Source organism: Papio anubis, chromosome 8, assembly GCF_008728515.1.
Source record: "Papio anubis isolate 15944 chromosome 8, Panubis1.0, whole genome shotgun sequence".
NCBI classification, from domain to species: Eukaryota; Metazoa; Chordata; class Mammalia; order Primates; family Cercopithecidae; genus Papio; species Papio anubis.
The window spans coordinates 20,679,410-20,692,963 of record NC_044983.1 but is presented as its reverse complement, the minus strand read 5'-3'; the positions used below and the strand labels follow the sequence as shown (position 1 = coordinate 20,692,963).

Genomic DNA, 13,554 nt, shown 5'->3' with positions numbered 1-13,554 from the left:
GGAAAATGGGGATAATGTGCCGCTTACCCTTCTGTTGTAAAAATTGCTTGGCCACAGGCAAAAGCCAAGGATGGCACAGAGGTGTCAAACAGAGTCCCTGCCTCAAATGGGGAGGGGACTCCTGGGAAGGGACCCAAAGGAAGGGAAATTCATCCATTCAGTTCTTCCACGCAATCATTCCAACAGCATTCATTCAGTGAGTACTGAGCGCCAGTGAGTACTGAGCACCAGTGAGTACTGAGCGCCAGTGAGTACTGAGCGCCAGGTACTATGCTTGCCTCTGGGAATGGAGAGTGAACCAAACAAAAGCCAATCGTTTCCTCAGAGAGCCCCTCCTGCATACCTTGGACAGACTCTACAAACAGCCCCAGGTTCACCTGGCAGGGCTTTCTGATGGGTGGGTTGTGAATTCACAAAACCCACCACAAAGACAAGTCAGTGGATGCAGGCAGGGCACAACTCTGGCACAGAAGGGGACATGTCCTGCTCGTAGCCTCTCTGTGGCCCTGGTAAGCCACGTCACTGCCCTCCCCTCTCATGGGTGAGACATCCCCAGCAGCCTCTGATCCTCCCTTCACCCCCCGCCCCCCCACTCAGGCCAGGTCGAGGCACAGAAGCATCTTTCAGGCAGGACTGTGGTGCAGACAGCCCAGGGTTGGAGGGTTTGTTAGCTTCGGGAGGTGCCAGCGCTCCATCAAACAGAGGGTGTGGAGTTGGTCTCTGTCCCAGGGAGAGGAGGCCTCAGCCCTGATATGTTTTATGAGGGCATCAGGGAGTTCATGAAATAAGAGCTGGGATGGGGGAACGGCAACCTGGCCAGTGGGTTCTGAAGAATGGTCGTTTCTAGGCCAGGATGGGCTGGACCTGCCCATTTAGAACCAGACCAGGGTGAGGATGGAGGTGGATGGAGGACTTGTTCTTCCAGCCGCTGTTTAACCCCTGCTGGGTCAGGCCGCACCCAGGTTCAAAAAACCAGCCAGGGCTAGGCCACTGCCCTGTCAACCATGAGCCCCTCCCCTCTGTCCTGACAGAACTGGGCACCACCACCTTTCACTCCAGCCACCACCTCTTCACACCTGCCTTAGGTGACAGGCCTAGAAGACAGGATTGCCAGGAAGAACATAAAAGTGGCCCAACCCTGGGCCGCCCTAGAGAAGTCCCTGACCTCACACATGACCTTCCTTCTCCAAGGGCCCCTGGATGAGGGCTGCCTGGGCATTTAGTAGATTTCAGGAAGTGAGGTAGACCTGACTTCAGCATTTAATAATGATGTGACCTAGAAAGCTTAATTTCTCAGAGCCTGGGTCTCTCCCTCTGTAAAATGGAATCATAACCCGCCATGGTGAGGCTCACGTTAGGTAACACACGGAGGGGCCCTGGTGCCCTGCTCACCTCTCAGCAGCAGCTGAGACATGGAGCTGCCTTTCTTGGCAGAGTGGCTGGACTCTGCCTGGACTATGCCACCACTGTCATCCCACAGGGACCCGCAAGCTCCAGGACTATAAAACCTTGTTGAAGGTCGGGCATCTCAGCACTTTGGGAGGCTGAGGTGGGTGGATCACCCAATGTCAGGAGTTCAAGACCAGCCTGGCCAACATGGTGAAACCCTGTCTCTACTAAAACTACAAAAATTAGCTGGGCATGGTGCTGCAACCCTGTAATCCTAGCTACTCAGGAGGCTGAGGTGGGAAAATTGCTTGAAACCGGGAGGCAGAGGCTGCAGTGAGCCGAGATCGGGCCACTGCACTCCAGCCTGGGCGAAAGAAAGAGACCCCATCTCACAAAAACAAAACAAAACAAAACAAAAACCCTTGTTCAAGAGTAGTTTTGGCTGGCTATGCCTCACCACTCCCAGCTTCCCACAAAGGACTGCTCAAAAGCCTGAGCCCAAAGAGGAGAATAAACACACACAAGGGCTTCGGTGTGGAAATGGAGCACACAGAAGGAAAACAGCAGAACAGTTAGAAATGTCATCTAGCCCAGCAACCCCACGGTGGCAGCTCCAGAATCAAAACAGTCTGCAAACAAGGCCACATTCAGTCCCCCATCTCTGATGTCTCCCTGCTACCAGGGCCTGGCACTGTTCATTCTCCCAGCACTTCTTGCCACACAGCTGCCCAATCGTGGGGGCTATCCCAGCCTGCCTGACACCCAAAGGCAGAGATCTTTGGAGGTAGTAACAGTGTTTTTCCATCCTCCCCATACACACACACACCTGTCCCACCTGTCTCCCAGCACAGCCCCCAGCAGAAGGAATTCCCATCTTCCCAGACAGGAGAAGGCATCTCCTACCCCAAGGAAAAGGCCTCAGAGACAAAGTCCCTTGTGTCCAGGTTTATTTTACATTCTCTTCCAGAGGGGACATGGGGCTGGGGGAGAGCCAGCAGGCAGGCGGGCAGCACACAGCAGTCTCCCTGGGGAACATTTGAGCCAGGCTAGTGGTGCCCGGCCCCACAGTGCGGGGTGATATTCCAGGGCCAGGCCCAGGACTTGATAGCCCCTGGGAAGAGGTAGCCTTGGGGCCAGAGCTCTTGCCAGGCCTGGATCGCTAAGAAGGTGCTGCTGTCCCCCGCCTTGCTCCGCCCCCCACGCCCAGCTGGAGGCCAGAAGGCAAAGTGGGCAGCCAGCAAGCTGGGGTGGTGGGAGGAACCCCAGCAGGCGGGGGCGGCCTTTGGTCTCTAGGAGGCTAGGAAGCTGGTCCTGGTTAGAGGAACCCCCTGGGGGCAAAGCGGAGCGCTGGTCCCTGTTAGAGGAAAGCTGGAGCAGGATGGGGGTGGGGGACTTGGGGTCTGGTCTCAATAAGGCCTGGAAATGGTCTCCACTTCAAAGCGGACCTCTGTATTTGGGGAGTGGGGTGGGGAGGAAATGAAAGGGCTGTGGGAGGAATGTCTGTGAGTCGTGGGTGGGAATCAGTCCAGGGGGCTTCGAGGGGGGTCCGAGGGAAAGGCTGCGGGGGTCGTCTGCAGATGCCGGGAGCTCAGGTCCTGGGGAAGGAGGATGTGGGCGGGGGTCATGTCCCTCCCACGAGTGCCACTGCTCCCCACCCCATCCTGGCTGGCTCCAAGTTGCCATGGAGACCACTCACACCGGGGCAACGTAATTTCCAGGGAATGTTCCGAATTTCTGGGTCCTCCGGGAGACACCTGAAAGAGGAAAGGCAGGAAGAGCATTCCCTGCTCCCTTCTTCAACAGGGATGCAAGGGTGAGGGCCTGCCCCCTGCCGGCAGTGCCCAGAACTGTAGGGGAGTTCTGTAGGGGAGCCCAGGGAGGGAGTTGGATTTGCTCTCCTCCTTCCTGCCCCCTAGTGGCAGAAGCTTAGATGGGCAAAGCTACACTTCCCACACTCAACAATCAAAGAATCTGAGCGCCGAGACGGGCGGATCACGAGGTCAGGAGATCGAGACCATCCTGGTTAATACGGTGAAACCCCGTCTCTACTAAAAAGTACAAAAAAACTAGCCGGGCAAGGTGGCGGGCGCCTGTAGTCCCAGCTACTTGGGAGGCTGAGGCAGGAGAATGGCGTGAACCCGGGAGGCGGAGCTTGTAGTGAGCTGAGATCCGGCCACTGCACTCCAGCCTGGGCGACAGAGCGAAACTCCGTCTCAAAAAAAAAAACAAAAAAAAAACAACAAAAAAAAAAACAAAGGCGCATCACACTGTACACAGCGCGCAGTCACTCCCCACCTCCTCCGCAAAGTGGGGACGCAGGAGGAGGAATCATAGAACTGAAATCGGGAGAAACGCCCCTGGTCTAATACGGCACCCTCACTTAGAGATGGGTGGGAAGGCCTAAGAGAAGACTGAATGAATTGCCTGAGAGCACCCCGATGCTTAGGAGCAAGCTTGGGACACAGATCCAGGCCTCTGGTCTACAGCCCCACAGAAACTCGTGTCTTGAAGAGGAGGAGGGGGAACCCCAGCGGGCAAAGCATCTGGGGGGCCTGGCACCCGATGCTTCCCCAAAGCCAGCACTTCTGTTGGCTACCTTCCTTTATGCCCTGAAGACAGTGACGCCCTGGAGGAAACCGGCACCACCCAGGGTCACCGATGGAGTCACTGTGGACCCAGGCCAGGGTTGCGGACCTTCAGAGCCCTGCCCCTTTCCCCTGCACACCCCTGCCTCTGGAGCAGCACTTGGGGAGAGCTCCTGGTGGAAAGGCCCAGAGCTCACACCTGTGTATCCCTACACCCCCCAGCTGGTTCTTCCAGCCTGGGAGGAAGAAGGAATGGAGAAATATAGAAATACAGAAATGTAATAAGCATTATTATATTCCTATATATAGAAAAATAGGAATAAAAACTCAAATGAACGTCACTCCCGACCTTGGGTGAATGGATGATCCTGAGCCTCCCCTTCCAGGCTGGCACCCTGACTTCCTTGGGGGCAGCCCATGCTCGTCCCACCCCCACCCTCATCCTCTGCCCTGAGTACCTCCCTTTCCTCTTGGCCTCCCCAAATCCTTCCCCTGCCCTTCCAGGCCCAGCTCCCTCATTTCCTCCAGGAAGCCTTCCCTGACCTGCACTAACTAAAATGGACACCACTCGCCACGTGTGGCTGTTGGACACTTGAGACTGGCCCATGCAACTGAGGAACTGGATTTTTAGTTTATTTCATTTGAGCTACATTTCAACAGCTGCATGCAGCTGGTGGCTGCCATACCAGAGAGGGCACAGGTCTCACCCATTCCTCTCAAAGCACTTGTGGCTCATAACACAAAAGTGGTACTTTTTCTTCTTGTCTGCATAGATTTGCAAAACTTTATTAGTAGTTGTAAAAAAAATTGCAAAGCAAAAGTGTATCGAGTAAATTTGAATACATCTCTAAGCACCGCCTCCCTCCCTCCCCCACCAGAAGGTAGGGGCCATTCACAGGGTAGTGCTTAAGGTCCTGGGTGGGTCAGGAGACTGGCTGGCAGCTGTACTGGGATCAGATCAGGAAGGGTGGGCTGCCAGGTCAAGGGGCTGCCCAAGCAGCCCCCCAGCTCCTCAGGCCTCAAAACCTGCTTGGGGAGGGGCAGGGGGCTTCTGGCCACTCTCTTCTCTGTAGGGACGGCCCATCCTCTGAAGATGAGACCTGCACAGGGCCAGCCCACTCTGGGGAAAGAGGCCATGTGAAGCCTGGTAGGTTGGTCACGTTGATTCAGGCCGAGGCCAACCTGAGGCTTCCTGCATTTGTCCTTGGTCAGAGCTGCCCTTGGGCCAGCCCTGAGGGGCTGGGACCTTGCTCCACTCCCTTTTCCTCCCAGGCTGGAGGAGCCAGCTAGGGGTTGGAGGATACACAAGTGTGAGTCCTGGTCCTTTCCACCAGGTCCTTTCCCCGAGGGCTGCTCCAGAGGCAGGGGTGTGCAGGAGGAAGGGGCAGGGCTCTGGAGGTCGGGAACCCTGGCCTGGGTCCCCGGTGACTCCATCGTGACCCTGGACTGGTGCCAGTTTCCTCCTGGGCCTCGGCCTCTTCAGGGCATGAAGGAAGGCAGCCAACAGAAGTGCTGGCTTTGGGGAAGCATCGGGTGCCAGGCCCTCCCCAGTAGCCCGGTCGGAAGCTGAGTGGGGGGTGGTCGGCCATGAATCTTTGCTGAGGTAGCACTGGCAGGCAGCAGCAGCCTACCCACATCCCCTGGGGCCCTGAGATGCCTCCTCCCGGCCTGCCCACATACCCACAAACCAGCCATCGTCACACTGCTGCATGACATCCACCCTGTCCCCCTCGCGCAGCTCCAGCTCATCTTCGTTCTGGGGCCTGTACTGGTACATCGCCCGGTACCTACGAGAAGCATCATCACAGCAACTGGAGAACGGGCCCAGAGGCTCTAACCCAAGTGTTGCCACTTCCTGTGAACGCCCCAGGGTCCCTTCACGCTCTCACTAGCCCCTACCCCAGCTCTTCGGAGCGACTCTGCCTGTGCTCAGTGCAGTCTTTCCCAGGCCTGCCTTCTGCCCTCTGGGCCCTAAGCCACTGAACCCTCGCCTCCTCTGAGCACCTGGTGCCTTCCTGTCCATTCTACCGGTTCCACACTTCAATTCTACATGCACTGACCTCAGGGCTAGAAACCCAATGAGGAGACCAAGGCCACAAGGCCACGCAGCTGCCAGGAGGGATTGGGAACATCACAGACCAGCGCCTCCTCCCTGCACCAAATCACCATAAGCTCTTCGAGGACAAGGGCTACCTGGTAGAAGTTTCCCAAATCCACAGGTGGGGACTTGGGGGAGGGTGGAATATGGGGTACTGCCTGCTAGTGACCGCTCCCCACGTCTGATCAAGCCCTCAGATGGTACTCACGGGGTCCAGTGTATCTGAGAGGCGTTAGGAGAAGAGGTCCCCAGGTCCAGGGGATGGCTGGGACCTCGAGGGTGGGACAGAGCTGGACCAGGGGTGCCAAGATTCTGAGGATTGACAGGAAGAAAGGGATGTCAGAGGCAGGAAGATGATGGATGAACCAAGAACACCGAGGGTCAGGAGCCCGGGCTGGCTTTGGGATTCCATCGAGAGCTCCCTGGGCCAGAGCTCGGTAGGCTGAGGTTCCCCAGGCCAGGGTGGGGCTGCCATACTAGCTTCTGCCCTGTCACCCCACTCATCTGTCCCAGGGCTGTCTGGGAAGGATTCCCAAGTGTGGACAAGTCACGGGGCTGGGGGATGGGGGGTGGGGAGGAGGTGGGCTCTCTGGTGGAGGCAGGCTACCTCACCTGGGTCTGGGGTCTAGGCTCCTGGGTGGAGAAGGAGAAGCCAGTGCGGCGGGGGAAGGTCTGCCCTCCCCAGTCGGTGGGGTCAGCTGGGCTGCGCGGGGCTGAGGGGGAGCTGGGGTGATGGGCTGAACGGGCGGCAGCAGTCAGGCGGGGAGATGCGGGGAGCTGGGGGCCGTCGTCACAGAGCCGGAGCCGGGGTTCACGAGACACCTGCACGTAGCTGGCGGGGAATATGCCTTGGCGCCCCGTGCCCGTGATGCGCCCCTCGTACCAGTTCTCATTCACTTTGCGGATCAGGCAGATGTGCTCTCCCTGAGGGGGGAAAGTCAGTGTCTGTGGGGCTTTCCTGGTGCCATGCACCCACGGTGCCTTATCTGGGATGCATAGCAAGGTCCCTCCCCAGAGCTCCAATCACAGGTGAGCCCGTGGCTAATAATGCAGATCCAAACCCAGCTCCGCCAGGTCAAGCTGTGTGGCCTCAGGCAGGCTGCTCTGTCTCTCTGAGCCTTGTTTTCTCCTCCGTTAAGTGAAAATAACCATACTGTCACTATGAGGTGTGAATGAGATCAAGAGTCCACTCCTTAGGCACACGGGACAGGTGCTACCACTACTGCCCTGCCTGGGTCCTGTTCCTGCCTCACGCTGGGGGACCCTGTCATGAGTGTGTCAAAAACACACTCCCCAGGACAGGTAGGGAGTCCTCAAGGCCATAGGCTGGCTGACATTAGGTAGAACCACTCCCTGGGACGGTGGCCTCCAGCCCTTGCCTTCCCCTGCTCTCTCCTGCCCCTACCTCTCTCCATCCAGCCACCTTCTTCCCCCTCTGTCCCTGGGGCCAGCTCTTCTGGGTAGCATTCACCATGGTCTGTCTTTGGCTGATTTTGGAAGCATAGTCGCTGCTCCCCAAATCAACCAAAGGCAGACCACTTCTCTGCTTTCTAGAACAGCATTTTTCAAACTTGTTTCACCACAGTCCACAGTTAAAAACATTTTAATAACAGCCCAGAATACATACATATGTGCGTACACAGAACTGCCTACAGTGAGACAAAGTGCTCTTCCTGCCCGCGACGCACGCTAACGTTTCTGTCTATACCTTTAAAAATGCTGAGTATGATCCCCTGCAACCTGCAGTTGAAAATATATATAACTCTAGAAGTTTATGATCATCTTTTAAAAATGGACCAAAATTACTTGGGAGGCTGGGATAGGGGCAGGGGCAGGAGGATCGCCTGAGCCCAGGAGTTCAAAGCCAGCCCGGGCAACACAGTGAGACTCTGTCTCAAAAAAATGCAGGAAAAAAAAAAAAAAGACTACACTAAAATAAGCATAATGAAAGAGACTGGGGAAAATTTTGAAATCCTAGGTGAAGCTAGGTACATCAGACTCTTTTTTAAAAAAGTGTTTTTAGGCCAGGTGCGATGGCTCACTCCTGTAATCCCAACACTTTAGGAGGCCAAGGTGGGTGAATTATGAGGTCAAGAGATTGAGACCATCCTGGCCAACACGGTGAAACCCCATCTCTACTAAAAATACAAAAATTAGCTGGGTGTGGTGGCGGGCATCTGTAGTCCCAGCTACTCTGGAGGCTGAGGCGGGAGAACTGCTTGAACCCGGGAGGCAGAGGTTGCAGTGAGCCGAGATGGCGCCACTGCACTCCAGCCTGGAGACAGAGCGAAACTCTGTCTCAAAAAGAAAAAAAAAAAATGTGTTTTTAGTGCACATATTTACCTACATCTTCGCCTGCCCCGACCCACCCCACCATCTCCTGCCTGGCCCACCTTGCGGAAGGACAGCTCCACCTCCAGGTCCCCCTTGAAGGTGTACTGGGCCACAGCCTCTCCATACTCCAGCACCTGGTAGGTCGGCGGCTTGATGGGCTTGGGGATCTCATCTGCAGGCAGCACCTGCATGAAGAAAGGTCATGAGAAAGATTTGGCCTGGGCATCAACATAGCACAGACTGGGGGTTCCTGTGAGACAGCAAAGAGAAGGTGGGCCTGCCCCTTGGCAGAGAAAGATATAAACACCAGAAACAAGCCCTGAGGGCAGCCAGGGGTGGCCACAGCCAAGGGGAGCTGGAGGATGGGGAGGAGTCTGGGAAGGCTCCCCAGAAGAAACATTTTCCATAGGGGTATGTGGAGTGGGCATTACTGAATGAAAAACGCCAAGAGAAAAGATGGAAGCCAGTCCGATTAGAGAGTTTAAGTTGGACCACAGAAGAAAATGAGGCATTCCAAGCAGCAGGGAAAACTTGGGGAACTGTTCCAAAACTGAGGATTCACCCTTTTCTCACTGCCGAGAACCGGGTGTCCCTGGGTTCCAGTGTCTTGGTTCCTCCTCCCCATCTACCCCAGCAGGAGCCCAGAATCCTCATGTTCTCTTTGCTTCACTCTGCCCATAAAAATCAAGCAGCCAATCAACTATTTCACACAAAGACAGAAATGACTGGTGGAGTGAAATACTGTATATACTTTGTGAAATTTCAGGACCAAGTGGATTATTGGGCAGGCAAGGGAGGCCTAATGATATCTATCAAATCAAGAGCCTGAATTAAACAACAACCCAACCCATGGGTCAAAGAGGAAGTCGCGAAGGAGATGAGAAAACAGTCAGAGTTGACGAAAAATTAACGTGTGAGACGCGGCTAAAGCAGCATTCTGAGGGAAATGTATAGCATTGACATTCTTACATTAGGGAAAAATAAGTTTCAAATGAATAGTCTAAACTTTCACCCTAAGAAACTTAGAACAAATTAAACCTAAAGCAAGCAAAAATAAGGAAATAATAAAGAAGCAGAAATCAATGAAATTGAAAACAAAAACAAGAGAAAAACATCAATAAAATCCATAGGTCAAGTAAATTAATAAAGCTCTAGCCAGAATAAGAGAAGACACAAATTGCCAACATCAGCAATGAAAGAGAACATATCGGCCAGGCGCGGTGGCTCACGCCTGTAATCCCAGCACTTTGGGAGGCTGAGGTGGGTGGAACACCTGATGTCAGGAGTTCGAGACCAGCCTGGCCAACATATAGTGAAATCTCGTCTCTACTAAAAAAAATTACAAAAATTATCTGGGCGTGGTGGCGCACGCCTGTAGTCCCAGCTACTTGGGAAGCTGAGGCAGGAGAATCACTTGAACCCAGGAGGTGGAGGTTGCAGTGCACCAAGATCCCGCCACTGCACTCCAGCCTGGGCGAGAGCAAGACTCCATCTCTCAAAACAAAACAAAACAAAACAAAACGAAAGAAAGAGAAGACATCACTACATATTTTACTGACATTAAAACAATAGTAAGAGACTATAATGAACATCTTTATGCCAGTAATTTGGATAACTTGACATATCTTAAAAGTCACCTATTGCCCTTTATCTGTCAAGCCCAGAACCTGTCTCTGGAATCAAAAGACCTGGATTCAGATTCTAGATCTTTTACCTAATAACTTGTCACTGAACCTTGGCATCCCCATCTGTAAAACAGAGATAAACTATCACTCTCTGGGAAGTGAGAGGAACCAGGGCAGTAATACACCTGAAAGAGGTTATGTGTGTATATGTGATTTATAAACTGTTGCATACTTCCCACTCTTGCTAGTTGCCATTAGGGTGATTCCCAAAGATAGCTTTAGAAAGATGGATCTGAATGGTGAAAGTCTGGGACACAGAGGGTTGAGGAGCTGGCTGCTGGGTCCTCCCCTTGGCTGGGCTCCACCCTCATTTAGCAAACATTTCCTGGGGTCATGCAGAGCACTGGGCCAGGCCCTGTGGGGGCCAAGGACAATCCTGAGACATGGCCCAGCCCCTCACAGTTTTTTGCCTTAGGAAACCCAAGTCTCTCCCAACCCCTGCTTGCTCTTGTCCCTCCTGCTCACCTCCACATAATTAGCAGGGAAGATGCCTAGGCGGCCATGGTGCTCTCCCTCCAGCCAGTTCTTGTCCACCTCCTTGTGGATGTAGACAATGTCACCCTTCTGCAGAGTCAGCTCCCTGCAGGCGAGGACCGCATGGTAAGCTGAGGCCCTCCCAAGCCTCCTTCCCCTCAGACCCTCCCCAGTACACCTTATTCCTCTCACCAATTAGGGATGCCCACTGCAGCCCAGTCCCCCTACCCATCCCGCTCTGGGATGGCAGAGACTGCCTCGGTGGAAGGGGAGCGGGAGGAGGGCACTTACTTGGGAGACTGCGCCTGGAAGTCAAACTTGAGCCTGGCGGCCTTCCTCTAGGCAGGGGAGAGGACAGAGTGGGCTACCTCAGTTGGGCGGGTGGCAGATCCAGGATGGTAGCCTTGGGACCACTCCAGGTCCCCCACACCCTGGTCCCCTCCTTACCTTCTTCTCTTCCCTCCTGGCTGGGCTGATCCCACCGTCAGAGGCACTAGGGTCTGTGGAGAAGCACAACCTCAGTTTGGGGAGGCCAACCTGGTGGATGGGGTTGGAATGGGGTTGCACCCCCACCTAGGGCAGGCACTGGCAGAAGCAAGGGGCTCTGTGACCTGCCACCCCTGGGGCACCAGCATGCCTGGTGGGTGGGCATCTCCATGAGAAACAGAGCACGGCTGGGTCCTTACCTCGGGTTGAGGAAGGGTAGACAAAGTCCCTCCGACCTAGAAAGGGGCTTCCTCCATCAGCCATTCTGCGGGGGCTCAGGGACCGGGCGGAACCCAGGTAAGGTGCATTCGGGGAGCTGGAGCTCCAGGCTGAGGCCGGGCTGCACGGGGCACAGAGACTGAGCCTCCAGCCTGGGGCTCCGCGTCCCACCTTGGTCACCCCTAGACGGCTCTGACCCCCATCGCCCCTATCCCTGCCGCCTCCTCCCAGGGCGTCTCCCGGGTCCTGGGCTCTCCACAGGATGTCCTACTTCCCGAGTCGCTGCGCCGGGAAGGGTGAGGCCCGGCAGGGCCCAGCGGGAGTGCCTGGGCCGTGGCGGGGCCGCCCCAACCGCGCCGCGTCCCCGGCGGCCGCGACCCTCGCCCTCCGCTCGGGGTTAGCTGCCCTCGGTGGCGCGGGAACGGCGTCCCGCAGAGAGTGGCGCTGCGGTCCCTCCCGGACACTGGGCTCTGCGGTTCCCTCCTCCCCCGACTGGGCCCCGCGATCGCCCCGTCCGCCCCGCCCGGCCGCGCCACGTTCCCTCCCGCCCGGCCCGGGACAGCCCCCTTCCTCCTCCCGCGTCTCCCACTCACCCGGCCGGGGGCCGCTGCTCCGGGGCCCGCCGGGGCGCAGGCGAGCTCTGTGCGGGGAGACGGCGCAATCAGGGCCCGCGACCCCGGGACCCAGCGGCAGTCGAGGCCGCCGCCTCCGGAAAAGTTCGCGGCTCGGGAGGGGAGGAGAGCGGGCGGGACGCGGGGTCCTAGAGGCGCCCGCGCGGCCGATCCCGGAGCGGGGCGGGAACTAGGGGAAGGGGCGGGGGTCCCCGAGGCTGCGGCCCGGGGGCGGGACGGGGCGGGAGCCCGGGCGTTGGGCTGACGTGGAGTCCGCTTAGAAAGGCTCCTCGGGGTCACTTGCGAAAGTCGACGCCCTGTATTTTATTTATGGAGGAGCGAGCCCGCCAGCGCCCAGGAGGGCCCGAGGCCTGTGCGCGCCGCCGGAGGCCTGACCTCGTCTGCCTGTCCTCTGCCCAGCCCAGCCGCCAAGGCTCCTGGCCCGCCCCGACCGTGCGGTCAACGGCGTGCCCCGCGGGTGAACCCAGGGGGCTGGCACCTTGGGGGACGGCAGTCGGGTCTCAATTGCCCGTAGGTCCTTGTCCAGCTCGGCACTCAGCTTGGCCAGCTCTCTCTCCAGCAGCACCTGGGGGCGGGGAGAGGCTGGGCAGTGAGGGGCAGCGCACGGTGGGGGTGGGGGCAGCGGTCAAAGGTCGGCTGTGAGAAGCCAGGCCGGCGCACTGGGCCGGCGTAAGGACAGGCCTCAGCGCACTGGCCGGGCTCCTGCCGGGAGGTGTGGCCCGGGGTGCCAAGAGGGCATCCCCGCCGCGGCCTCTCACCTGCCCTGCAAGCCCCCGAGTGCCTTCGCGCTTCCTGATCCCGCCATTCCGCAGCTCTACCAGTTTCTGCCAAGTTATGTCTCTCTTCCAGCACCAGTGGGGCTCCCCATTTCCTCTCCCATCTTCTCCCGCCCTCCAAGGCCTGGCTTCGCTGTGCCCATCCAGGTTCCCCCGCCACCCCAGGGACTGGCGCCCCCACCCTCACGCTGCTTCCTGCCAGCCTCTGCTATGGGTCTCCGCCGGATCAGGCCCTCAGAGCTTCTCAAGGGTCCAGCTCCACCTCCAAGAATATTTCCTGATAATCCCAGTGCACACTGACCACTCCCTTCTCTGCTCCTGCTTTGGCCAACACATTTATTTAACACATGTTTACTGAGCGCCTCCTGTATGCCAGCCACTGTCCCGAGTGCTGGCATTACAGAAATAAACCATGTGGGACTGGAGAGAGAGCTCTTAGTTGGTGGCCTATGCCCGTGGTCACTGGGGCCCCCAAAACCCTAATCTCCCTGGTTTATCAGGCTGCTGTCCCCAGCACCCTGCAGCACTCACCTCAATGGGCTGGGAGGGCTTCTCACCAGGGTCATCCACCAGCGGTTTCTTGGGCTGAAGGGTAGAAAGGGTGTGTCAGAGCAGGTGAGCTCACTTTCCAAAATGTATCAGCTGAGGGTGCGTGCACACCCCGAGAGCCAGTCAGCACTCACCCTCTGCCCAGTCTCTAGTTCCTGCAGAAACTGGTTCCAGGACTCTTCTGTCCAGACATTGTCTCCTTTTTCTCGGCGTCTGGGCACCTGCGTGGAGGTGGGTGGGCGTCAGCTTGTGAAGAGGGCTACTGGGACACTGGCCAGGCTCAAAATGCAGGCTTGCAGGCCCCTGCCCTTCCCGTGGGCCCACGGT

The 13,554-nt window shown here is 57.0% G+C and overlaps 1 protein-coding gene across 8 annotated transcripts in view; it reads right to left on the bottom strand.

Moving 5' to 3' along the window:
• Positions 1-2,319: 2,319 nt before the first annotated feature.
• Positions 2,320-13,554, bottom strand: part of SORBS3 (sorbin and SH3 domain containing 3) — a 31,019-nt gene continuing 19,784 nt past the window's right edge. For 6 of the 8 annotated variants that reach the window (XM_009212679.4, XM_009212677.4, XM_009212678.4 and 3 more), the window contains 13 exons: positions 13,362-13,448; positions 13,210-13,263; positions 12,381-12,467; positions 11,864-11,910; positions 11,252-11,391; positions 11,013-11,065; positions 10,857-10,903; positions 10,557-10,671; positions 8,466-8,591; positions 6,685-6,996; positions 6,281-6,384; positions 5,655-5,761; positions 4,727-5,260 (listed from right to left, as the gene is read on the bottom strand). In XM_009212679.4, the coding sequence (XP_009210943.2) occupies positions 4,881-5,260; positions 5,655-5,761; positions 6,281-6,384; positions 6,685-6,996; positions 8,466-8,591; positions 10,557-10,671; positions 10,857-10,903; positions 11,013-11,065; positions 11,252-11,391; positions 11,864-11,910; positions 12,381-12,467; positions 13,210-13,263; positions 13,362-13,448 (1,659 nt within the window). In that variant the 3' untranslated portion in view covers positions 4,727-4,880. Of the gene's footprint in view, positions 3,144-4,726; positions 5,261-5,654; positions 5,762-6,280; positions 6,385-6,684; positions 6,997-8,465; positions 8,592-10,556; positions 10,672-10,856; positions 10,904-11,012; positions 11,066-11,251; positions 11,392-11,863; positions 11,911-12,380; positions 12,468-13,209; positions 13,264-13,361; positions 13,449-13,554 lie in introns of those variants that run through there. The other 2 variants (XM_009212683.4, XM_003902523.5) reach the window with 1 other exon arrangement.